This window comes from Ranitomeya imitator, chromosome 6, assembly GCF_032444005.1.
Source record: "Ranitomeya imitator isolate aRanImi1 chromosome 6, aRanImi1.pri, whole genome shotgun sequence".
In the NCBI taxonomy this organism is placed as follows: Eukaryota; Metazoa; Chordata; class Amphibia; order Anura; family Dendrobatidae; genus Ranitomeya; species Ranitomeya imitator.
In genome coordinates this window covers 273,422,278-273,449,914 of record NC_091287.1, presented here as the reverse complement: position 1 = coordinate 273,449,914, position 27,637 = coordinate 273,422,278, and the positions used below count along the sequence as shown (strand labels likewise).

General features: G+C 42.1%; 1 protein-coding gene across 2 annotated transcripts in view; it reads left to right on the top strand.

The window, feature by feature from the left end:
- LOC138642453 (cadherin-10-like) overlaps nt 1-27,637 on the top strand; it is a 1,145,040-nt gene that overhangs the window by 849,785 nt on the left and 267,618 nt on the right. For both annotated transcript variants that reach the window (XM_069730607.1, XM_069730608.1), the window contains exon 6: nt 1,981-2,168. In XM_069730607.1, the coding sequence (XP_069586708.1) occupies nt 1,981-2,168 (188 nt within the window). The remainder of the gene's footprint in view (nt 1-1,980; nt 2,169-27,637) is intronic.

Genomic DNA, 27,637 nt, shown 5'->3' with positions numbered 1-27,637 from the left:
AAAAAGAGAAACCACAGTAGTTTGACAATAAAAGGCTTTACCAAACCACTAACCATGAGTGTAGAAAAAGTTTTGGTGTTATCTTTCACATTCTCTGAAAAAAGGGTAAGAAAGCAAAAAGTCTGCCAGGGTATGTAATTTTTTGAGCATAACATTATTTTTTTTAACAAATTCATTCAAGACAATGTTGAAAACTGTGTACACCCCAATGAAAGTTCTAGGAGTAAAGCTAAATTTTAGACTGCTAAATTAAAATGAACAAGAATTCAATCACATGTATGTCTAAATATTCATTAATCAGGTGTCCAGCATTTAGTTGACTGTAAAAGGAAGTAGCTCAACAAAGAAAAGCATTTCCCATTTCATACTGTCAGCAATAGCATAACATGGAAGAGAAATGTCACAAGAAAGAAAAAAAATCTTTACACAAAGGTGAAGGTCACAAAAAATCAGCAAAGCTCTAATTATGAATTAGAATACTGTAGTAAAAGATACAAACAATATAAAAAGATGTAACTGCAGTCATCTCATAGAAATGTAAAGGCCAACCATGGAAATTAACAGCTAAACACAAACATCTACTGATGAGAAGAATTGGAGAAAATCGACATGCAAGTTCACTGCAGTAGGAAAAGAAGTAAAAAGCAAAAGTGGCTTGAGTATTTCCCATGGCACAATGTGGCACACACTGCAGAGGAATGTCATGCATAGGCGTTGTCCATGAAGGAAGCCTTTCCTAAAGCCCATGTATGAACAATCCTACCTAGAATTTGCAAAATCCCATGATGAAAAATATGAACACTATTGCCACTTTATACTCTGGAGTGAATAAACCAAGTTTAATGTTTTTGGATTTGATGATTTCAAGGGTTAAGAGTACAAAGAAAGTGCATGATGTCTACATGGTGGTGGAAGTGTTATTATGTGGGGCCACATGACCTTTGCTAGAGTTGGGGAGCTACATTTCATTATTGATGTCATGAATTTACAGATGCTTCCTTTACTCATTACCCTTGATAGAATTGTACTTCTTCCACCTGACAATTGTATAAAACACACATCAATTGCCCCCTGCATTTCTGAAGAAGAACAATTTGAAAGTGATTCAGTGGGCAAGCTTGTCTCCTGGTCTGAACCCAATCAAACATGTATTGGGACTTCTGAAGAGACACATTAAGTATCATTCTTCATCGAGCATCCATTCTGGAAGAATTAAAAAAAATAGAGGTTGCAATACTGTATCCTGCCAACTTTTTCATTCCTTGCCTACAAGACTTTGACTGATGTCCTTAAAAATTTTGGAGTTCATACAAAATACTAGATGCCGCAGTTGTTTTTACCTAAAAAGCCTAAAGTATGTAGGGGTCAAGCAGCACTGTTGCTTTCTATTATAAATATTCAGTTAATTTCACTATGTCCTATTTTAGCGTAAGTGCTTTTTTTGTGATATTTGGGCTGAAATATTTATTAAATAAATCTTGACAGACAAAATCTGCATGTTTAACGGGACCTTTTTTAAATTAGATTTTTTTTAATTGATCAAAATATGCAAACAGACTACAAAAGCAAATACTTGAGATTTTCCAATGGCAACATCTTTTTTAAATACATCTATTTTATATCTTTATTTCCAAATAAATATGGAAAATAAAAACCTTTGGTTAGTTATGACCTTTGGCAAGGTTACATTCCACCATACAATTAATTTCAATATAGAAAAATTAGCACCCAAAGCATTAACATGGAGCGTTTATATATTAACTTATATAATAGGAAGTATTTTTGTATTTGTGTGAGATTTAGGACAGAAAAATAATTTGAAATGTAGCCAATTCATATGTTTTTGACATTTTTGTAAGATTTTATGAGTACTTCCATTAGTGACAAAAGTGTGGCCTAAAATATGTTAGTAGAATTAAATTATGTTTCACTGATAAATTACAATATATTGGCAATGACCTTTGTTCCTTTTAATTTTAGATACATATCACCTCAGTGTCTCAGAATCCGCTCCTACTGGAACCGCCGTTGGTCATATAAAAGCTGTTGATGCAGATATTGGCAGAAACGCAGAAGTTAGATACAGAATAATAGACGGAGATGAAATGAATATGTTTGATATAACAACAGAGAAAGCGACACAGGATGGTGTCATAACTATAAGAAAGGTATGCATTTTGTTCTATTTTAAAATGCAAAGAAAGCAACCGGTTAGAAAAAAAAGTTTCTCCAGCTTTTAGTTAAAGTGGAAACTTGCCTAGCTTTGATTTACTTGGATTTTAACGACAAGGATTACATATTTGAATTTTTACTATGTTAAAAGTAACTTCATCTGTTTTTACTAATCAAAGATAAATAATGTACCATATGCTGTTTTCATTTTCTGATAGTAGATTTTTTATTTTACTTTCTGTCTATGATTGTGAGGTCAACCATCCTTATTTGAGTTGATATTATCCGAATTCAGAGATCTGCTTTTGTGCAGTTGGACCATTGCAAATGATAGTGTGGTGATATATATTGGCAATTTTATAAGAGTTTTCTAGTCATGTTTTGTGATCTGTGCAGAGATTATTGTGTTGGGATTGTATGCTTAAGTAGGTTTTAACTCGAAAAGCTTAGCACTGCTGTCAGTCTTACTTTGTGAAGTGGACATACCTACATGGTCCCCGGGTGTTGGTGCAGCTTACAGAATGGTGTGTGAGGAGCAAGGACAAGGTATGCCCAGAAATCTAGTTAGCAGCTGGACTGATGCAGCAAAGGCAGCAAGTGAAGAAACATATTAGCATGTTAACAGAAGGTGGAGTACACCAACCAAGAGAAACACAATCTGAAGGCACTTGTGTGTAGGTCAGTGACCCTTAAATAGGTTTAGGGAGTAATATAAAATGAGTTTGCTTGTTACTCAAGATTTCCGAGCATGCGCCGGTGTTCTCTCAGTATCTTGGGTGTGCTCGTAGATTATGTTTGTGTTGCCGCATCTGCATGATAAAGGTTAGACAGCCTGGAGACCTGTGGAGATTCCCTAACAGGCAATCCCTGCATGTGTTCAGGCTGTCTAACAGCCACAAATCATGCAGCTGCAGGGACACAAACATAATGTACGAGCACACCCAAGATACTGAGAGAACACCTGAGCATGCGCTGAAATCTCGAGTAAAGAGCACACTCACTCATCACTACTAGGGAGGTAAAGTCATAGATCTATGATGGGCAACCTGCAAAACATTTAGTGGAGCATAAAATAGAACAGCAGAGTGAGGTGAAGGGAGCTGAGACCAGTATCCCCGAAACAAGTGTACTGCAACTCCATTTTCTAGATGTAACAATTTGTTTAGGGTCTACTTAGTATTGTCTGTTTTTATGGCCATTGTGACTGTTGCTACTCTACCCAAACCATTTATATACTGCTGATTATTTTCTGCAGATTTGGTTATTGTGTCTTCATTGCTATTCATTGGGCAGCACGGTGGCTTAGTGGATAGCACTGCAGCCTTGCAGCGCTGGGGTCCTGGGTTCGAATCCCACCCAGGACAACATCTGCAAAGAGTTTGTATGTTCTCTCTGTGTTTGCGTGGGTTTCCTCCGGGCACTCCGGGTTTCCTCCCACATTCCAAAGACATACTGATAGGGAATCTAGATTGTGAGCCCCATCGGGGACAGTGATGATAATGTGTGCAAAACTGTAAAGCGCTGCGGAATATGTTAGCGCTATATAAAAATAAAGATTTATTTATTTTTTATTTATTCATGCATATGCCTTTTTCTAGCACAACGCAATCAGTTGATTGTGGATTGTGAAAGGTAAAACATTACTGCGTCTAACAAAACTGAGTGTTGAGTTATTTTTTAAGGATTATGCAGGGAGGGGCTGATGTGAGAAATTAACTTTTGGGGGGAATTGTCAGATCCTGTGTTATCATCTTTATTATCCATACCTCACTTCTAATGAGATGACTACAGAAAAGCACTTTCTATAGAATAAAAATTAACAGCCTAAATTTGGATGTAATTGTTTATAAATGTATTATGTTTAGGTCCTGATGTCTAAAAAGTCTGTTGTTTTCCATACAAAAATGAATAATGTCTTTAATTTTCCTCATTTATGTAGTGCCATCATATTCCACAGTATTTTCCAGACATAATAATGATTGGTCCCATTGGGGCTCACAATCTAAGTTCCCTATTAGTATCTCTTCTGCTGTGAGGGAGCGAACACACACAAGCACAGGAAGAACATACATGCTGCTGTAACATATTGTCATTGGTGGCATCTGAACCCAGGAGCCCAGTGCTGAAACATTATACGAAGTGAGGTCAGCTAAGTATAATTTTGTTGTAATAAGAAAATCTGAATGCCAAGAGGAAAGCTGTACAAACACAGGGAGGACATTCAAACTCTATGCAGATATTTTCCTAGTTCAGATTCTAGTCTGGGTATGCAGTTCTGCAAGGAGACAACATAGCTACTTAGACTCAATGGTCCACATGAATATTGCAAGGATTTTTTTTAACCTCTTTCTGACCTCGGACGGGATAGTACATCCGAGGTCAGATACCGCGCTTTGATGCAGAGCTCCGGCGGTGAGCCCGCATCAAAGCCGGGACATGTCAGCTGTTTTGAATAGCTGACATGTGCCCGCAATAGCGGCAGGTGAAATCGCAATTCACCCACCGCTATTGACTAGTTAAATGCCGCTGTGAAACCCTGACAGTGGCATTTAACCGGCGCTTCCGGCCAGGTGGCCGGAAATGAGCGCATCGCTGACCCCGTTACATGATCGGGGGTCAGCGATGTGTCAGAACAGTAACCATAGAGGTCCTTGAGACCTCTATGGTTACTGATGCAGGCCTGCTGTGAGCGCCCCCTGTGGTCAGCGCTCATAGGACACCTGCATTTTTGCTGCATAGCCGTGATCTGATGATTGCTGCCATGTAGCAGAGCCGATCGAGTGGTGCCAGCTTCTAGCCTCCCATGGAGGATATTGAAGCATGGCAAAAGTTTAAAAAAAAGTTAAAAAAATGTGAAAAAAATAAAAATATAAAAATTTAAATCACCCCCCCTTTCGCCCCATTCAAAACAAATCAATAAAAAAAAAAAATCAAACCTACATATATTTGGTATCGCCGCATTCAGAATCGCCTGATCCATCAATAAAAAAGGATTAACCTGATTGCTAAACGGCATAGCGAGAAAAAAATTGAAACACCAGAATTACGTTTTTTTGGTCACCGCGACATTGCATTAAAATGCAATAACGGGCGATCAAAAGAACGTATCTGCACCAAAATGCAATCATTAAAAACGCCAGCTCAGCATGCAAAAAATAAGCCCTCACCCAACCCCAGATCATGAAAAATTTAGACGATACGGGTATCGGAAAATGGCGCAATTTTTTTTTTTTAGCAAAGTCTGGAATTTTTTTTCACCACTTAGATAAAAGAGACCCTTGACATGTTTGGTGTTTATGAACTCGTACTGACCTGGAGAATAATATTGGCATGTCAGTTTTAGCATTTAGTAAACCTATTAACAAAGCCAATCAAAAAACCAGTGTGAGATTGCATTTTTTTTGCAATTTCACCGCACTTGGAATTTTTTTCCTGTTTTCTAGTACATGACATGCTAATACCAATGATGTCGTTCAAAAGTACAACTTGTTTTGCAAAAAATAAGCCCTCACATGGCCATATTGATGGAAAAATAAAAAAAAGTTATGGCTCTGGGAAGAAGGGGAGCAAAAAGCGAACACGGAAAAACGGAAAGTCCCAAGGTCATGAAGGGGTTAATATAGCATGTGAGGCTACAGTGCATTTTTAAAGTATTTTTATCATGAAAAGATGTTTTATTTTATTTCATTCATAATTCTATAGCTTATTTGAATTAAAAAAAAATAATTTATTTTAGTAGTTATTTATGCTTCTTTCTCCTCCTGTGCAGATGAATCACTGTCCAATACCTGGTAAAATCTACATTCAGCTAAGACACATTTTCAAGGCAGAAAGTAGCCTCTCAAACATGGTTTGATGTAAAACAGTCAGTTTGCAATGCCATGAGTTGACAGTAACTCAGTTGCATTGTAAAGTCTAGAGCCCCACAATAGGGTTTGCTAAGAATTATTGCTACATCTTTATGAAAGGAAGTAAAGTGTCCCTGTTCTTTTGCAGCATGACGATTAGTGATGTAATAAAGGAATCTGTTGCTAGGTTTTTGCCACCGGATCTGGAAGAAGCATGATGTCGGAAAAGAGACTCTGAATCCAGCACAATAATCTGTGACTTCGTTTAATAGGTGCAGAAGTTGTGATACAATCAGAGTTCTTTGATGTAACATGAAGCAGAGCTCAGAAAACTAACCCCACCTAACCCAGGCTTTATGTATGTACATTGTTTGTTGATAGTCTGATGAGTGCTCGCACACCAACTAGTCACAGCAAAGATAATGTCCTTGTGATAAAAGGTTCACTATTAGTGATGAATGAGTGTACTCGTTGCTCAGGTTTTCTTAAGCACGCTCGGGTGACCTCCGAGTATATGTTAGTGCTCGGATATTTAGTTTTCATCGCGGCAGCTGAATGATTTACAGCTAGTAGCCAGCCTGAGTACATGTGGGGGTTGCCTGGTTGCTAGGGAATCCCCACATGTAATCAAGCAGTCTAGTAGCTGCCGCGATTAAAATTAAATCTCGGAGCAGTCATAAATACTGAGAGGTCACCCGAGCGTGCGCAGGAACACCCGAGCAACGAGTACACTCGCTCATCACTATTCACTATAAGTAAACAACAGCGCACAGATTGATAAGTGGCACGTGTCTGAAATCTGTGTTTTAACCCCTACCTCATTCAGCACTCAGATTACATAGGAAGAACCTGCTGACAGATTATTTTAAAAGGAAGCCTCTTATTAGAATTATTTTTCAAAACCTTATTCAAGACAATGCTTTTTTCATTCTTGTTGTTGAATATTATTATATGAAATTATAAAATAAAATTTAACTTGATTTAAAAGTATGAAATGCAAATGTAATGGCAGTAAACTTCGATATTCCACTTTCCATTTTATAGAAATGATTTTACATTGCAATGATTTGTTTTATTGATAATAATAAGCAATCACAAAGTTTTAGATTCAATAAAATCTGCAGTAACTTGTTGAATTAGAATTTGAATGAACTGATGTAGTACCAAGGAGAGATGACTAATAAAATATAACTTTTAAATAAATACATTTCAAGCAAGGGTTGATTTGTCCACAAACTAATGAATGAAAGGCGCCACTCATAAATGGGGAAACAAAAAAACAAAAAAACATATAAGACGTAACCATAGGTAACACATCAATAATCAAAATTATCCAATAATAGCCATGCTCCAATTAAATTGGTTAGATCTCAACCAAATCCAATGAAGTCATATCTTGAAATGCGGAGCAACACATGTGTCAATCATTGGAATAGTAAGGCAATATAGCTGACTAATGTACCTGTCCTGCCCCATGTGAAAGCTCACACCCTAGCAAAGGAAGATCCCAAATGTTATCCGAATACTAAATACAGCAACCCCACTCTCCCTCACAACACCTTTCCTCCTCAAAAAGAGGAGACATCAATTAAGTGTACCTGTGAGGAAGCTAATGACAGAGAGCTCACATCACCAACTTAAAGGGAACCTGTCACCTGAATTTGGCGGGACCGGTTTTCGGTATTATGGGCGGAGGATTCAGGTGTTTGATTCACATTTTCCTTACCCGCTGGCTGCATGCTGGCTGCAATATTGGATTGAAGTTCATTCTCTGTCCTCCGTAGTACACGCCTGCGCAAGGTAAGATTGCCTTGCGCAGGCGTGTACTACGGAGGACAGAGAATGAACTTCAGTCCAATATTGCGGCCAGCATGCAGCCAGCGGGTAAGGAAAGGGTAAATCAAACACCTGAAAACTCCAGCCATATGACCGAAAACCGGTCCCGCCAAATTCAGGTGACAGGTTCCCTTTCAGAGAAATGGGAGGGACAATTGAACCCAGACAGAGAAGTGAAATATGCTCCACGATAGACTGCTGGAAAGGGGAACACAATTTAAAATGATTTTAGAGGTCTTTTTGTGGTCATAAAAAAAGGAAGAAAAGTGTAAAGTAGACATATTTTCTATTATTTTCTAAACCTTTATCAGTGAAAAAAAGGGAATTTTAAAAAGAATATAAAACTGACGCAACAGTTAGGCCACATGCATCATATAAAAAAGGAGCAAAAATTGTTTGAATGTTTAAACAATTTGTTTCGAGCCATTAACATAGTATGTACAATCAAACCGAAAAATGTGTATAGTCAGGAAAGGGATGAAATTGCCAAGTTATGAACTGGTTCATACACCTTAAGTGTGCTTGATTATCTTTGAAAATTGCTATATATATATTTTTTTTTTTTCCTCAGTATTAACAACCGTGAAAAAGAATCACCTACTAAACTTTAACTTTTATTTTCCTTGGTAATGTTTAATTGTGGCCTCTCCTAGCTATTTACAGTATGATCTGGTGTTTACTTTATTATTTCCTCAGTGCACATAACATTGTGGGTTATAATCAATTTAGTGACAAAATGGACAATTTGTGGAGAAAAGGTCTTTTTTCAAAATGTGTAACTAGCCCGCAAGGGCAGGGTCCCCGCCCATCTGTATCAGTCTGTCATTGTTAGTTTGCTTACTGTAAGTGATATCTGTAATTTGTATGTAACCCTTTCTCATGTACAGCACCATGGAATCAATGGTGCTATATAAATAAATAATAATAATAACAATAATATATTGTGGTAGATCGGCTCACTCAGCTGCCCACAGGAACACTTTCCATTTAAGTTTCAGCTGGTTTATTGAAATAAACTTACTGTAGAAATCAGTGTGTAACCGGGAAAACAAAATAACATACAGTACAGCCTATGCGGCTGGGGAGATCCGCTCAGGGGAAAAAAACACGGTTTAGCTTTCTTTAACACAAGCAGAGCTCTGAATCTCTCATCTCCAGAGACATTGAACACTGAATGAGTCCAAAGGCTCCACATTTATGGCTGTTCACAAAACCCTAGCCCTCAACATGGCCATCAACACCTCTCAGCACTTAGTATGCTGGAACATTATTCCAGGTTCATATCAATGAGGCTAACATCCCTAGTGACACATATCTCCATTATTTTGCCAGTGACCTTCTCTTAATATGTATGCCATTTCTGGTGAATAAAATATAAACTCTAGAGATTTTTTTTTTAAATAAATGTTATATACATACACATGTACACTATAACTTTTATTTTAGAAATATACTGTACACATGGATTCATATAAGGCTACTTTCACGCTAGCGTTTTTTTGAATACGTCGCAATGCGTCGTTTAGGGGAAAAAACGCATCCTGCAAAGTTGTTTGCAGGATGCGTTTTTGCCCCATAGAGTAACATTACCTACGAATTGCGACGTATTGTCACACGTCGCAGCTGTCGCGCAACGGTTGCGCCGTGTTGTGGCGGACCGCCGGGAGCAAAAAACGTTAAATGTAACGTTTTTTGCTGCCGACGGACCGCCCCCACCTCCCCGCACCTCACAATGGGGCAGCGGATGCGCCGGAGAATAACATCCACTGCACCCGTTGTGCGGCGCATCAAACGCTAGCATCGGAATCTCGGCCCGACGCAATGCGACGGGCCGAATCCGACGCTAGTGTGAAAGTAGCCTTAAACATTACAAAACAGAACTTATTCCATTTCCTTTATATCCCCAAAATTAGGTGACCAATTTGAAAAGAATACTTTTTATATTCATAAATAATAATTTACCATTATTTTCCAGTTGATCTGTCTTTAAAATTTATATTTTCTCACTATGCCCAATATTTTTATTAATAGAAAAACACACTATCCATTCTTCTTTCCAAATATCACACACTGTAGTTGCGCTGCCAAAAATACTATCCTCTATTATTTTGTGGCTCATTCTGTAGTCCGAATTTAATTCTGGCTCTCAGTGCAGTCTCTCTGCAATTGAAAGAGAATTTAGGCCATATTTTAACTTATCCCAAATTTACTGAATTTGATATACAGCTCCAGCCAAAAGAAAGAGACGACTGCAAAATGTCAACATTTTTCTCTTTATATGTATATTTTTGAGTAAAATGTCAATTTTTCTTTTATTCTATAAACTTCTGACAACAGGTCTCCAAATTTCCAAGCAATAAATTTTGTATTTTTTTTCTGACAAAATGGTCAAAATAGAAAAATAGTGATTTCAGACCTCAAATAAAGCTAAGAAAACAAATTCATAATTATTATTATTATACATTTTTATAGTACCATTTATTCCAAGGCGCTTTACATGTGAATGGGGCAAATATAGACAAGTACAATAAACATGAGTAGAACAAGGCACACACAAGTACAGGAGGAGAGAGGACCCTGCCCGCGAGGGCTCACAGTCTACAGGGGATGGGTGAGGATACACTAGGAGAGGGTAGAGTTGGTCATGCGGTGCTTCAGCAGACAGAGGATCACTGCAGGCAGTAGGATTGTCGGAAGAGATGAGTCTTCAGGTTCATTTTGAAGCTTTCCGTGGTAGGCGAGAGCCTTATGTATTGGGGTAGAGAGTTCCAGAGTATAGGGGAAGCACAGGAGAAGTCTTGAATGCGGTTGTGGGAGGAAGAGATGAGAGAGAAGTAGATAAGGAGATCATGAGAGGATTGAAGGATGCGTGTAGGTAGGTACCGGGAGACCATGCCACAGATGTATGGAGGAAACAGGTTGTGAATGGCTTTGTATATCATTGTTAGTGTTTTGAACTGTAGCCTCTGGGCAATAGGAAGCCAATAAAGAGCCTGGCAGAGAGGAGAGGCAGGGGAATAATGAGGATATAGGTGGATTAGTTGGGCAGCAGAGTTTAGGATGGATTGGAGTGGTACCAGAGTGCTAGCGGGGAGGCCAGATAGAAGGAGGTTGCAGTAGTCGAGGCGGGAGATGAAAAGGGCATGCAATAGTGTTTTTGTGATTTCATGGTCAAGGAATGCACGGATCCGGGAAATGTTTTTGAGTTGGAATTGGCAGGAGGAGGCAAGGGCTTGGAAATGTGGCTTGAAAGAGAGGGCAGATTCAAGGATCACCCCGAGGCACCGAGCATGCCGGACTGGGGAAAGTGAGTAGCCATAATCATTTAGAAACAACAATTCTAATGTTTTAAGTCAGGAAGAGTTCAGAAATCAATGTTTTGTGGAATAAACATGATTTTTAAGCGCAGCTTTTATGTTTCTTGGCATGCTTTCCACCAGTCTTTCACACTGCTTCTGGCGTAATAATTCAAGCAGTTTTTTGTTTGATGTTTTGTGACTATCGATCATCCTCTTGATTACATTCCAGAGGTTTTCAATGGGGTTCAGGTCTGGAGATTGGGCTGCCCATGACAGAGTTTTGATGTAATGGTCTTTTAATTTTTGCCAGAGCTGTATATGCAGCAAGGGCCATCTTTATAAATGTTGTGCTACCCTATGTAAATAATGTGAAATCACGGCTATGCTATTCGACAAGCGACAAGCCAATGGAATTTCAAAGTTAATGCGGAACTTTGTGAGAATAACAGGCATGCTACAATAAAAGACTTTGTGAGCCATTAATGTAAGTTAAAAAATAATATATTTGTCTAATCCAAAAAATTCCTTTCTATTCTAAAACTAAAATATCTGAAACCGTTTTCATGACCTATTAATCTTAATGCCACTTCCTACCTAATGTTATAAATTGTTTAATTGTTATAAACGAGGTTTTACTGAATCGCTTCTGGCAAGATGACGGCAATTGTTAACACTTGCAATAACTGCATTCTATTACCTAATTAATGTGATTACGTTAGACAATTTATCTTATTCAATATGACATTTACCTAAATAAAATAAATATATAAAAGTACAGTTTAGACTGTATATTTTTTTTTGTTCTAAATGCTCTCTGAGTAATAAATACAATTATATACCAGATAATGTATTTTTGAACATTTCCCAAAAATTATCAAACTGAATTTCATGGAAATTAGCACCATCTTTGCAACAGCGAACATCATGAAGCTGAATACAATGTAACAAAAGCAAAACTGTCATTCTAATGAGGAGGCAACAATAAATTATCACAAAGAATTTTCTGTGCCTGATTTAACACCTCCGAGAGAAGTCAACAACAGCAAGAGAACATCGAGTCCCACAGGTTCTGCTTTTAAACACAGATTCGAAAATTTATGAGCAATGAATTCCCAAACCAGAAAATACAGACTGAAAATTCATTAAAAGGTGAAGATGAATCACAAGAGATGAACTATACATAAAGAACTATATATCATAAAGTTAGGGGAAAAAAGGACAATAGAACATGTTTAACCCCTTAGCGACCGCCGATACGCCTTTTAACGGCGGCCGCTAAGGGTACTTAAACCACAGCGCCGTTAATTAACGGCGCTGTGGAAAAAGTGTATAGCGCCCCCCACAGGCCGATTTTCTCCGGGGTCTCGGCTGCCGAGGGTAGCTGAGACCCCAGAGAACATGATTCGGGGGGTTTTTAACCCTCCCCGCATTTGCGATCGCCGGTAATTAACCGTTTACCGGCGATCGCAAAAAAAAAAAAAAAAAAAAAAAAAAAAGCGATCTCTTTTTAATTTCTCTGTCCTCCGATGTGATCGCACATCGGAGGACAGAGAAAAGGGGTCCCAGGTGGCCCCCCAATACTCACCTAGCTCCCCCGATGCTCCTCGTGTCTCCCGGTGGGCGCCGCCATCTTCAAAATGGCGGGCGCATGCGCAGTGCGCCCGCCGGCCGGCACCGGGAGAATCTTTGGGGTCTCGGCTGCCTGGGGTAGCCGAGACCCCAAAGAGCATGATCGGGGGTCGGTTTTAGCGACCCCTGTTTTGCGATCGCCGGTAATTAACTGTTTACCGGCGACCGCAAAAAAAAAAAAAAAAAAAGTAAAGTGTAATTCTCTGTCCTCTGATGTGATCGCACATCAGAGGACAGAGAAATAGGGGGATTCGGGGACCCTAGCATACTCACCTAGGTCCCTGGATCCTCTTGCTGCTCCTCCTGGCCGCCGGCAGAAGAACATGGCGGACGCATGCCCAGTGCGCCCGCCATCTGTTTCCATCTGCCGGCCGGCAGGAGAACAGCAGTTAGGGCTAAAATTAGGGTTAGGGTTAGGGGTAGGGTTAGGGGTAGGGTTAGGGTTAGGGTTAGGGGTAGGGTTAGGGTTAGGTTAGGGGTAGGGTTAGGGGTAGGGTTAGGGGTAGGGTTAGGGGTAGGGTTAGGGTTAGGGGTAGGGTTAGGGTTAGGTTAGGGGTAGGGTTAGGGTTAGGTTAGGGGTAGGGTTAGGGTTAGGGGTAGGGTTAGGGTTAGGGTTAGGTTAGGGGTAGGGTTAGGGGTAGGGTTAGGGTAGGGTTAGGGCTAGGGTTAGGTTAGGGGTAGGGTTACGGCTAGGGTTAGGTTAGGGGTAGGGTTAGGTTAGGGGTAGGGTTACGGCTAGGGTTAGGTTAGGGGTAGGGGTAGGGTTAGGGGTAGGGTTGGGGCTAAATTTAGGGTTAGGGTTGGGGCTAAATTTAGGGTTAGGGTTGGGGCTAAATTTAGGGTTATGCTTCTTTCACACTTACGTCGGTACGGGGCCGTCGCAATGCGTCGGCCCGACATACCGACGCACGTTGTGAAAATTGTGCACAACGTGGGCAGCAGCTGTAGTTTTTCAACGCATCCGCTGCCCAATCTATGTCCTGGGGAGGAGGGGGCGGAGTTACGGCCACGCATGTGCGGTCAGAAATGGCGGATGCGACGTACAAAAAAACGTTTCATTGAACGTTTTTTTGTGCCGACGCTCCGCCAAAACACAACTGATCCAGTGCACGACGGACGCGACGTGTGGCCATCCGTCACGATCCGTCGGCAATACTATGGGCAAAAAACGCATCCTGCGGGCACATTTGCAGGATCCGTTTCTTGTCCAAAACGACGGATTGCGACGGAATGCCAAACAACGCAAGTGTGAAAGTAGCCTTAGGGCTAGGGTTAGGGTTGGGGCTAAAGTTAGGGCTAGGGTTGGGGCTAAAGTTAGGGTTAGAGCTGGGATTAGGTTTAGGGTTTGGATTAGGGTTGGTATTAGGGTTAGGGTTGGCATTAGGGTTACGCTTGGGATTAGGGTTAGGTTTGGGATTAGGGTTAAGGTTAGGGTTGTGATTAGGGGTGTATTGGGATTAGGGTTAGGGTTGAGATTAGGATTAGGGGTGTGTTGGATTTAGGGTTTTGATTAGGGTTATGGTTAGGGTTGACATTAGGGTTGTTTTGGGGTAAGGGTTGTGATTATGGTTAGGGTTAGTGATTAGGATTATGGATCAGGTTGGGATTAGGGTTAGGGGTTGGAGCTAGAATTGGGGGGTTTCCACTGTTTAGGTACATCAGGGGGTCTCCAAACACGACAGCCAATTTTGCGCTCAAAAAGTCAAATGGTGCTCCCTCCCTTCTGAGCTCTGCCGTGCGCCCAAACAGTGGGTTACCCCCACATATGGGGCATCAGCGTACTCGGGATAAATTGGACAACAACTTCTGGGGTCCAATTTCTCTTGTTACCCTTGTGAAAATAAAAACTTGGGGGCTACAAAATCTTTTTTGTGAAAAAAAAAAATATTTTTTATTTTCACGACTCTGCATTCTAAACTTCTGTGAAGCACTTGGGCATTCAAAGTTCTCACCACACATCTAGATAAGTTCCTTGGGGGGTCTAGTTTCCAAAATGGGGTCACTTGTGGGGGGTTACTACAGTTTAGGTATATCAGGGGCTCTGCAATCGCAACATAATGCCCACAGACCATTCTATCAAAGTCTGCATTCCAAAAAGGCGCTCCTTCCCTTCCGAGCTCTGCCGTGCGCCCAAACAGTGGTTTACCCCCACATATGGCACATCAGCGTACTCGGGATAAATTGGACAACAACTATTGCAGTCCAATTTCTCCTGTTACCCTTGTGAAAATAAAAACTTGGGGGCTACAAAATCTTTTTTGTGAAAAAAAAAAATATTTTTTATTTTCACGACTCTGCATTCTAAACTTCTGTGAAGCACTTGGGCATTCAAAGTTCTCACCACACATCTAGATAAGTTCCTTGGGGGGTCTAGTTTCCAAAATGGGGTCACTTGTGGAGGGTTTCTACTGGTTAGGTACATCAGGGGCTCTGCAAATGCAACATAATACCCGCAGACCATTCTATCAAAGTCTGCATTCCAAAACGGCGCTCCTTCCTTCCGAGCTCTGCCGTGCGCCCAAACAGTGGTTTACCCCCACATATGGGGTACCAGCATACTCAAGACAAATTGGACAACAACTTTTGGGGTCCAATTTCTCTTGTTACCCTTGTAAAAATAAAAACTTGGGGGCTACAATATCTTTTTTGTGGAAAAAAAAAATATTTTTTATTTTCACGGCTCTGCATTATAAACTTCTGTGAAGCACTTGGGCATTCAAGGTTCTCATCACACATCTAGATAAGTTCCATGGGGGGTCTAGTTTCCAAAATGGGGTCACTTGTGGGGGATTTCTACTGTTTAGGCACATCAGGGGCTCTCCAAACGCGACATGGCGTCCGATCTCAATTCCAGCCAATTCTACATTGAAAAAGTAAAACGGCACTCCTTCTCTTCCAAGCTCTGCGGTGCGCCCTAGCAGTGGTTTACCCCCACATATTGGGTATCAGCGTACTCAGGAGAAATTGCACAACAACTTTTGTGGTCTAATTTCTCCTGTTACCCTTGTGAAAATAAAAATTTGTGGGCAAAAAGATCATTTTTGTAGAAAAAATGCGATTTTTTTTTTTTCACGGCTCTACGTTATAAACTTCTGTGAAGCACATGGGGGTTCAAAGTGCTCGCCACACATCTAGATAAGTTCCTTAAGGGGTCTAGTTTCCAAAATCGTGTCACTTGTGGGGGGTTTCCACTGTTTAGGCACATCAGGGGCTCTCCAAACGCGACATGGCGTCCAATCTCAATTCCAGCCAATTCTACATTGAAAAAGTAAAACGGCGCTCCTTCACTTCCAAGCTCTGCGGTGCGCCCAAACAGTGGTTTACCCCCACATATGGGGTATCGACGTATTCAGGAGAAATCGCACAACAACTTTTGTGGTCTAATTTCTCCTGTTACCCTTGTGAAAATAAGAATTTGTGGGCAAAAAGATCATTTTTGTGTAAACAAAAGCGATTTTTTTATTTTCACGGCTCTACGTTATAAACTTCTGTGAAGCACTTGGGGGTTCAAAGTGCTCGCCACACATCTAGATAAGTTCCTTAAGGGGTCTAGTTTCCAAAATGGTGTCACTTGTGGGGGGTTTCCACTGTTTAGGCACATCAGGGGCTCTCTAAACGTGACATGGCGTCCGATCTCAATTCCAGCCAATTCTGCATTGAAAAAGTCAAACGGCGCTCCTTCACTTCTAAGTTCTGCGGTGCGCCCTAACAGTGGTTTACCCCCACATATGGGGTATTGGCGTATTCAGGAGAAATTGCATAACAAAATTTATGGTTACATTTCTGTTTTTACACTTGTGAAAATAAAAAAAATGGTTCTGAATTAAGATGTTTGCAAAAAAAAGTTAAATGTTCATTTTTTCCTTCCACATTGTTTCAGTTCCTGTGAAGCACGTAAAGGGTTAATAAACTTCTTGAATGTGGTTTTGAGAACCTTGAGGGGTGTAGTTTTTAGAATGGTGTCACACTTCATTATTTTCTATCATATAGACCCCTCAAAATGACTTCAAATGTGATGTGGTCCCTAAAAAAAAATGGTGTTGTAAAAATGAGAAATTGCTGGTCAACTTTTAACCCTTATAACTCCCTAACAAAAAAAAATTTTGTTTCCAAAATTGTGCTGATGTAAAGTAGACATGTGGGAAATGTTATTTATTAACTATTTTTCGTGACATATCTCTCTGATTTAAGGGCATAAAAATACAAAGTTTGAAAATTGCAAAATTTTAAAAATTTTCGCCATATTTCCGTTTTTTTCATAAATAATCGCAAGTAATATCGAAGAAATGTTACCACTAACATGAAGTACAATATGTCACGAAAAAACAATCTCAGAATCAGCGGGATCCGTTGAAGCGTTCCAGAGTTATAACCTCATAAAGTGACAGTGGTCAGAATTGCAAAAATTGGCTCGGTCATTAAGTACCAAATTGGCTCTGTCACTAAGGGGTTAAGCTAAAGTTAAATTGTTTTAGACAAAATAGAAGGGTTCAAATATGTTTAGAGTATTTCTAAAATGAAGAATAATGCTAGGCTGGCGGAGCATGCGCTCCAAGCGCTAGGTGCTAAGGGACCTCAGTTGCCCATTACTATTCATTATAGTAGTGGTATTTAGATCTATTTAGTGTTATATGGTTTTATGCTATAAAATCAACCCACATTAGCTAAATGGTGCCTTTGGCTAAATTGCTCATATTAGCCACATTTTATTTACAATGTGTTCATATTCAAGTGAATTTTCTATTATTAGACGATAAAGATGAAAAGAGTTAAGTATAGTAATTGTTAGCAGTGTATTTCTAGCTTTTAAGAATAGGTAATGGAACAGTGAGGAAAGGCCAATTAAGGCTACGTTCACATTAGCGTTGCGCCGCCGTTGCGTCGGCGACGCAGCGGCGACGCAGCGACGACGCGCCCCTATGTTTAACATAGGGGACGCGTGCGTTGTTTTGGTGGCGTTTTTCGCCACGTGCGTCGTTTCCGACGCTAGCGTCGGACGCAAGAAAACGCTACATGTAGCATTTTCTGTGCGTCCGATTTTCGTCAAAAACGACGCACGCGTCGCAAAACGCGCGCGTTTTTGTGCGCGTTTGCGCGCGTTTTTACGTGCGTCGCGCGTTGCGTCGCCGACGCAGGGCGGCGCAACGCTAGTGTGAACCTAGCCTTAGTAACACTACTATCCGGCACAAACATGCAGCATTCTGTCGTGTTATATTGTTTGGCATACAAAATCTAGTTGCAAGTATAGTATTAATAGTTTCAGCAAATGCTTAACAGTTAATTACAAGTAAACTGATATAAAATCATTTACAGTTTGAATTATTTTAAAATTGTACTAAACTTGTTCATTGTCCATTATGGGATGCGACAGTACTATACAGCCTTTATGTAAAGAAATATTCATGTTACAGTAGGGAATGTCTGAGCTGGAAAAATATATTCATCAAAAGCTGCATCCATTCCTCCATAAACCCTGCAATCAATGTGGAAAGCAGAGTTTTAGGTTAGTTTCACATTTGCGGTCAAATCCGCAGCGTTTAATCTGCATCAGCATTTAAAACGCACAGAAACACGTGCAAACGCAGCATTTTATAGACGCATGCGGGAACGCATGCAGTTAATAAAATGCTGCGTTTTCCCGCTTTATGATGCGTTTTGTCAAGTGTTTGCGCATTTTGTGCGCATGGTGGAACATTTTACAGGAGAAAAATCAAGATAATCAGACACCGCCAATGGAACTACAGAGGGCGTGTATTATGGGCTATCTATATATAGACCCTAGGACTGCTGAAATCTTAACAGTGTGCTACTGTATCCTGTGTCATGATGAATCTTCACATAGTGAGCTTTTTTTTCAATCTGGAATTGAGCATCAAGCTGTTTCTTGCCTATGCGTTTGCTTGGTAGCAGCACAGAAATCGTGAAAGATGGAGAAGGACACGGCATGGGCATTTTTGGCGACACCCCATTATCGAATTACATGAGAGCCGTGGAGCCTATCACATGCTATATGGTGAGCTTAATGCCAACCTTGACAAATTCCCGGAATATACAAGGATGTCGCAAGACTCTTTCCGGGATTTGCTTGGTCGTGTCCAAGGAGCCATCCAGAGGCAGGACACCCAGCTCCGTAGAGCGATTCCTCCAGAGGAATGTCTGCTGGTTACACTAAGGTACGTAACAATTCTAAACAAATGCCAGTCCTAATTTTGGTTGTTCTGACATGTATTCTTTGTATTTTCCTTTATGTCTTTAGCAGAACAACACAATAAATAGAATTAATTATTAATTTGTTTTTTATTTATTTTATCACAGATTTCTGGCAACCGGAGAGAGTTTATCATCCCTCCACTTCCAATACCGGCTTGGAATTTCCACCCTGTCTGGAATAGTTGCGGACACCTGCCGGACTTTGTGGAATGTTCTGCGGGATGAGTTTATACCCCTACCCACCACAGACATGTGGATTGAAATTGCTGAAAAATTCTGGAGTGTGTGTGATTTCCTCAACTGTTTGGGAGCAGTGGATGGAAAGCACATTCGCATTATCAAACCAACCACAACAGGATCAGAGTACTTCAATTATAACATATATTTTTCTGTTGTGCTCATGGCAATAGCAGATTCGGACTGTTGCTTCATCGCCGTGGACACTGGAGCTTTTGGCCGTGGCAACGATTCCCAGACTTTCAAGAACTCAGATATGGGGCGCCATGTGTATGACAAAAATTTTAATTTTCCACGGCCACGACCTCTCCCCAACACTCAAGGTCCACCGATGCCATTTGTTATAGTTGGGGATGAGGCCTTTCAGATGTGTGAAAACCTACTGAAGCCATATTCTAGTCGGGACTTGAAACACACTGAAAGGATCTTTAATTACAGACTGACCAGGGCCCGAAGAACAGTAGAGTGTACCTTTGGGATTCTAGTCTTAAAATGGAGCATTCTCGCAACAGCCATTAATCTAAAAATGGAGACAGTCAATGAGGTGGTCAAAGCCTGTGTGGTTCTCCACAATTGCATAATGGCTAAGGAGTGACCAAACATTGAACTGGATGAACCAGTTGGAAACCCATTGCCAGATTACCAGCATCACCAACTGCTGAAGTTGGCCACATGCAGGACCAATTTGCTGCCTTCTATGATTCTGATATTGGACGTGTGTCATGGCAGGACAATATTGTGTAAATGTCATGCTGGGATTTGGTCTGTACCAGTTATTTGTTTAAATGTTCATAATATTTGTTGTTGTTTCCTCTCTGTTGACATCCCCACTATCATCATGGGTGATTTCAATGTACCCATTGACACTTTCACCTCAGCTGCCTCTAAACTTTTATCACTGACTGCCTCCTTCGGCCTCACTCAATGGTCCTCTGAGGCCACTCACAAAGATGGCCACACGCTGGACCTCATCTTCACCCGCCTCTGCTCCCTTACTAACCTCACTAACATACCCCTCCCCCTGTCTGACCACAACCTACTGACATTCTCATCCCTCTCCTCTCCTAGTGTGCAACCCCCACTCCACAAACTCACTCACCCTCGCAGAAATCTCAAACATCTCAACTTCACTCTCTGAGTCCCTTCTCCCTCTCACAGACATAGCCACCCTTCATGACACAGACGCTGCTGCCACTTTTTATAACACCACAATAACAGCAACACTCAATTCGGCCACCCCACTCATGCATAGTAAAACTCGTACAATTAACAGGCAGCCCTGGCTGACCAGCCTGACCAAAGAATTGAGACGGGCTTCCAGGATTGCTGAGTGGAGATGGAAGCAATCCCGCTCTGCCGACCACTTCACTGCATACAAGCAGTCCCTCGCCAGCTTCAAGTCTGCACTCACTGCAGCAAAACAAACTTACTTCTCATCCCTCATATCCTCCCTGTCCCACAACCCTAAACAGCTTTTCAACACTTTCAATTCTCTACTCCGTCCCCCCGCACCTCCTCCCTCCCCCCTCATTTCTGCTGATGACTTCGCCTCTTTCTTTAAACAGAAGATCGATACAATCAGAGAAAGCTTTGGCCCACAGCGCCCACTACCCCTCTTAGCTCCTCAACCCTGCTCCTCAAAAACCAGCTTCTCCACCATGACAGAAGATCAGCTCTCCACCCTCCTGTCAAGATCACACCTCACCACCTGCACGCTTGACCCGCTCCCATCCCACCTCATCCCTAACCTTTCCATGGTCTTTATCCCAACCCTAACGCACCTCTTCAACCTCTCACTCACAACAGGTGTCTTTCCCTCATCCTTCAAGCATGCCAAGATCACACCCATCCTCAAAAAGCCCTCCCTCGACCCATCCTCTGTGTCTAGCTATCGCCCAATATCTCTTCTCCCTTATGCCTCCAAATTGCTGGAGCAACACGTCCATCTTGAACTGTCCTCCCACTTCTCCTCCTGCTCCCTCTTTGATCGGTTACAATCAGGCTTCCGTTCCCATCACTCAACTGAAACTGCCCTAACTAAAGTCACCAATGACCTACTAACTGCCAGGAGCAAGCGACACTACTCTGTCCTCCTTCTCCTGGACCTGTCTTCTGCCTTTGACACTGTAGACCACTCCCTTTTGCTACAAATCCTCTCATCCCTTGGCATCACAGACTTGGCCCTTTCCTGGATCTCGTCATATCTGACAGACCGAACATTCAGTGTCTCCCTCCCCCACACCACCTCCTCACTTCGCCCCTTGTCAGTCGGTGTTCCTCAAGGCTCTGTTCTAGGACCCCTACTCTTCTCCATCTACACTTTTGGCCTGGGACAGCTCATAGAATCCCACGGTTTGCAGTACCATCTCTACGCTGATGACACGCAGATCTACCTCTCCGGACCTGACCTCTCCTCCTTGCTTACCAAAATCCCGCACTGTCTGTCTGCCATTTCAGCCTTCTTTTCTGCTCGCTTTCTACAACTGAACATGGACAAAACAGAATTCATCATCTTTCCCCCATCTCACTCTACCCCTCCACCAGACCTATCCATCAATGTCAATGGCTGCTCACTATCCCCAGTCCCACATGCCCGGTGCCTCGGGGTGATCCTCGACTCTGCCCTCTCTTTCAAGCCACATATCCAAGCCCTTGCCTCCTCCTGTCGTCTCAAACTCAAAAATATTTCCCGGATCCGTGCTTTCCTTGACCGCAACACTGCAAAAACGCTAGTGCATGCCCTTATCATCTCCCGCCTCGACTACTGCAACCTCCTACTCTCTAGACTCCCCTCTAGCACTCTGGCACCACTCCAATCCATCCTACACTCTGCTGCCCGACTAATCCACCTGTCCCCCCGCTATTCCCCAGCCTCTCCCCTGTGTCAAGCCCTTCACTGGCTTCCTATCGCCCAGAGACTCCAGTTCAAAACCCTCACATTGACATACAAAGCCATCCACAACCTGTCTCCTCCATACATCTGTGACATGGTCTCTCGGTACCTACCTACACGCAACCTCCGATCCTCCCAAGACCTCCTTCTCTACTCCCCTCTCATCTCTTCTTCCCATAACCGCATCCAAGACTTCTCCCGTGCTTCCCCCATACTCTGGAACTCTCTACCCCAACACATCAGACTTGCGCCTACCATAGAAACCTTCAAAAAGAACCTGAAGACTCATCTCTTCCGACAAGCCTACAGCCTGCAGTGATCCTCAACCTACTGAACAGCCGCACAGCCAGCTCTTCCCTCTCCTAGTGTATCCTCACCCACCCCCTGCAGACTGTGAGCCCTCGCGGGCAGGGTCCTCCCTCCTTATGTACTCGTGTGCCTTGTTATCTGCTCATGTTTAATGTATTTGTCTATATTTGCCCCGTATTCACATGTAAAGCGCCATGGAATAAATGGCGCTATAAAAATGTATAATAATAATAATAATTAATAAACTTTAATTTTGGGGTATCTTGACCGTGTCTTCTATGTATTTCCTCTACAAACCAAGGCTGCCGTCACACTAGCAGTATTTGGTCAGTATTTTACATCAGTATTTGTAAGCCAAAACCAGGAGTGGGTGATAAATGCAGAAGTGGTTCATATTTTTCTATTATACTTTTCCTCTAATTGTTCCACTCCTGGTTTTGGCTTACAAATACTGATGTAAAATACTGACCAAATACTGCTAGTGTGATGGCAGCCTTAGGTTGTTAGTGGTAAAGTTGTTGATGTCATTGCATCCTGATTCTGTTCTGCTGTATCTATTGGACGCAGACTGAAGAGACGAAGGCTGTGTAATACAAAACATATCTATACTCATCAAGACAGGTGTCAGAAATAATGAATTCATGATGCACATATAACAGCCTCATGAATTCACTATTTCTGACAAATGTCCAGGTGAGCATAGATATGCCTTGTATGACCACCATTGTCCCTTCACTTTGTGTGAAATAGATTACGTACACAGAAGAGAAAATGGAGGTTATACAAGGCAGTTCTCTACTCACCAGGTCAGGTGTCCTACCTAATGAGTTTTGGACACCTGACCTGTTGAGTATAGTTCTGCATTGTGTTGCCGCCATTTTCACTTCAGTCTGCAACACTAGTCACACACTAAGCAGAAGGAAGAGATTATGGAGAAAATACAAGTATAAATTTTTTGGCCCACCTCATATCCCTATACTAAAGACACACAAAACTGCAGTGTTGTACTTGCTAACTACTGGAGCTATGATGTGGGCAAAAAATAAAGTGTGTGGCGCAGTTTTTTATTTGGCACACGGTGTGTGTTGCCGGCGGCGAAATATACAATCAACCAAACCTTTTTTGGGGCAAAAAAAATTATTATTTATTTGTTTAACAAATAAAAAGAAAATTTACTGCACCTGCTTGGGATAAAGTGCTGGAAACGGGGGGTAGGTAGCCGTGAAGCTTGACTCACTGTGGATGACGCAGGGGTGGCCAGGAGAAGGGGCAATTAAATTACTTGGGTCTGGCAGATCGGGATGGGGCTCGACACATGAGAGGGCTTAGACACACTAGAAGGGTGAGACAAACCTGACATAACAGACACATTGGGAGGTGAGGGGGAGGAATAAAAATAGTTCGCTTTTTGGGTGTGGGGAGCCTCGGCGGGCTCATTTCTTGCGGCCTGGTCATAGTGGCCAAACTGTCACTGTCTTTATCATGCTGCTGCTGCTGCATGGTTGTGGTAGAAGTTTGTAAGGCCATGCCAGGTCCTGCTGCATCATGGTGGCAGAGCGGAAGGACATGCCAGGGTCCTGCTGCATTGTGGTGGTGGAGCGGAAGGCCATGCCAGGGTCCTGCTGCATCGTGGTGGCGGAGCGGAAGGGAATGCCAGGGTCCTGCTGCATCATGGTGGCGGAGCGGAAGGGAATGCCAGGGTCCTGCTGCATGGTGGTAGTAGCGCGGAAGGCCATGCCAGGGTCCTTATGCATCATGGTGGCAGAGCAGATGGGAATGCCAGGGTCCTGCTACATCATGGTGGCAGAGGGGAAGGCCATGCCAGGGTCCTGCTGCTGCATGGTGGTGTCAGTGGAGGAGGTCCAAGCAGGAGCAGCAGCTGTCATGGTGGTGGCGGTTGGCTGTCCTACAGCACTCAGCATGGTGATGGTGCTGTAGTGGTGTCCGGCAGTGCTTGTAATGGAGGTGACCGTGCAGTGGTATGCAGCAGAGGTCGGCATTGAGGTTAATCATGACAAAGAAGGCACAGGTGGATATGCCGCCACTGTCTCCTGAAAATACCAACTCTGCTGCATAGCCTGCACGTAAGCAGCATTGCAGGCCTGCATGACACTAAGCTGGAGATCAGGAGTAAGGTGTTCCTACATACCCTGTTCAATTTGGTTAAAAAACTGATGTGCTGGCCTCTGGAGGTTGGCTTTTACTTGGTCAAGGCTTTTGGTGACCTCCTGTATATGTGTATTCATATGGCTAATGGCATTATCCAGTCGGTCACCCAAAGCCTTGAGTCCATCGTGAAAAACTGAGCTCAAGTGCAAAAACTCAGGCATGAGTGACTTGTCCGATGCCCTCTGCCACTGCCATGAGGAGCCCCCCAAAAAGGAGCAGAGGACTGGGAAAGGGGAACACCTGATGGACCAGCTGGTCTCCAGTTAGTGTGGCAGGTCCACTTGCTGCAGCGCTGCTGGATGGCTGGGACGGGTCCGTGGCTGTCTGATGAAGGACCGCTCCAGAACCTGGGTCAACAGTGCTGCTCCATGTGCTGTGAAAAAAAGGAAAAAAAATTATACCAAAAACTTAAAAAACGCCAACTCCTGTTGAATAGAAACATACAGATTATGGCAATACAACACAACCTAATACATCGAAAAAATACTTATGTTCTCTGGTCAAGGACCAGTCTTAAAAATGCCAGAATGTGGTGGTATTTATACTTTTGGATCCTTGCTCCAGAACCACTGGGATCACGGCTCTCTTGACCCAGGTCCTTGTTGAAGCGGTCCTTCATCGAACGCCAACGTGTTTTGACTTTGAGCACTGTTGAAAAAACAAAAAATAATGGTTAGACAATGGACCAGTGTAATGATTGCTCAGATTCCGACTGCAGTAAATCAGTACATGTGGGCTGAATCTGCTCACATTTGTGTGACGTCTCTCCTCTCCTCCGATTCTGGGTGTTTGCAACAGGATAAGAAAGGGTAAAGTTTAGGATCACAGTGCGGAGCCATTTTATTGGTGACATTAAAGTGATACTGACTAGAAGGCAGTGTCATCGAGGATGGATGGCAGCACTGATTCTGTTAGTTGGTGCTACTTGCCATGTCATAAGCTGAGTTTAGATATGTGAAGTGTATCACATACTGCCAGTAGATACACTTATAGTGACACATGCTGAGAATAGATACAAGGCTCAATGTAGTGCAATGTAGTGCATCAGATGATGTGATTAGATATTGCGCTCAGCTGTGTGTATCACACAGGATGGAATTAGATACACAGTATCTAATGTATGTAATGTGTGACCCCACCCCACCCACTTCTATAGGAGCAGTGGAGTAATATGTTAAACCGCTCCATCCACTTGTGAGTAGTGGTGTAATGTGTTCTCCTTCTCTGTCCACTACGTTACTACTCCTATAAAAATTGACAGAGCAGGGCCAGTCATAAACTGCCCCTACCCAAAAGAAATAATATTCAGTCATGGAAGAGCATATATCATAACTTTGCAGACCTTACAAGTAAATTTCATCCTATTAAAACCCTAGATTCCTCATATAGTCCTCCATAGAATACAATGGACCACAAATATTTCTCCACAGTATAATAGCTCTAGGTTGATAGATAGAAAAAAAGTAAAGTGTCAAAAATCACAGCTGGCATCAAGCTCTGGGGTTAGTAACTTGTCCTGTGAAACTATGCTTGTTGTCAGATATTTTATTTTTATCCACAATATATTTCTACAAGTCATCTCTTATAGTGCCCTCAAAAATGTTGCACTCTGCTGTTGTCAGGCTTGACAGACGGTAGTTGCCTTTCTTAAATACCGGTACCACATGAGCCAATCTATAATCATGTGACACCATCCCTGTTCCAAGGGAGTCTAAGAATATGAGATACAGGGGTCTGTTAATTATTATTAAATTGCTCAGACGTAGGTGTACTTCTTTTTGTGTTAAACTAATTATATCAGGTTGTGAATTTTGATTTTTGCCTTGTTGAATGATCCAAGGAACAGACGATTCATTGGTGAACAGGGATGAAAAGTTACTGTTTACATAGTAACACAGTTATTAAGGTTGAAGGAAGACTTTAAGTCCATCTAGTTCAAACCATAGCCTAACCTAACATGTCCTAACATGTTGATCCAGAGGAAGGCAAAAAAAACCCATGTGGCAAAGAGTAAGCTCCACATTGGGGAAAAAAAATTCCTTCCCGACTCCACATACGGCAATCAGACTAGTTCCCTGGATCAACGCCCTATCAAGGAATCTAGTATATATAACATGTAACATTATCTTTCTCAAGAACAACATAATACGGCAGAGAGTTCCATAGTGTCACTGCTCTTACAGTAAAAAATCTGCATCTGTTATTATGCTTAAACCTTCTTTCCTCCAGACGTAGAGGATGATCCCTTGTCCCTGTGTCCGGTCTATGATTTAAAAGATCATCAGAAAGGTCTTTGTACTGTCCCCTCATATATTTATACATTAAAATAAGATCGCCTCTTAGCCTTCGTTTTTCCAAACTAAATAGCCCCAAGTGTAATAACCTATCTTGGTATTGCAGACCACCCAGTCCTCTAATAACCTTGGTTGCTGTTCTCTGCACCCGCTCTAGTTCAGCTATGTCTTTCTTATACACCGGAGACCAAACTGTGCACAGTATTCTAAGTGTGGTCAAACTAGTGACTTGTATAGAGGTAAAATTATGTTCTCCTCATGAGCACCTATGCCTCTTTTAATGCATCCCATTATTTTATTTGCCTTTGTAGCAGCTGCCTGACACTGGCCACTAAATGTGAATTTGTCATCCACCCATACACCCAGGTCTTTTTCATTGACGGTTTTGCCCAGAGTGTTAGAATTAAGCACATAGTTATACATCTTATTACTTCTGCCAAAGTGCATGACCTTACATTTACCCCCATTAAAGCTCATTTGCCATTTATCAGTCCAAGCTTCTAGTTTACATAAATCATCCTGTAATTTAAAATTGTCCTCCTCTGTATTGATTACCCTGCAGAGCTTAGTCTCATCTGCAAATATTGAAATTCTGCTCTGTATGCCCTCTACAAGGTCATTAATAAATATGTTAAAAAGAAGAGGGCCCAATACTGACCCCCTGTGGTACCCCACTGCTAACCGCGACCCAGTCTGAGTGTGCTCCATTAATAACCACCCTTTGTTTCCTATCGCTGAGCC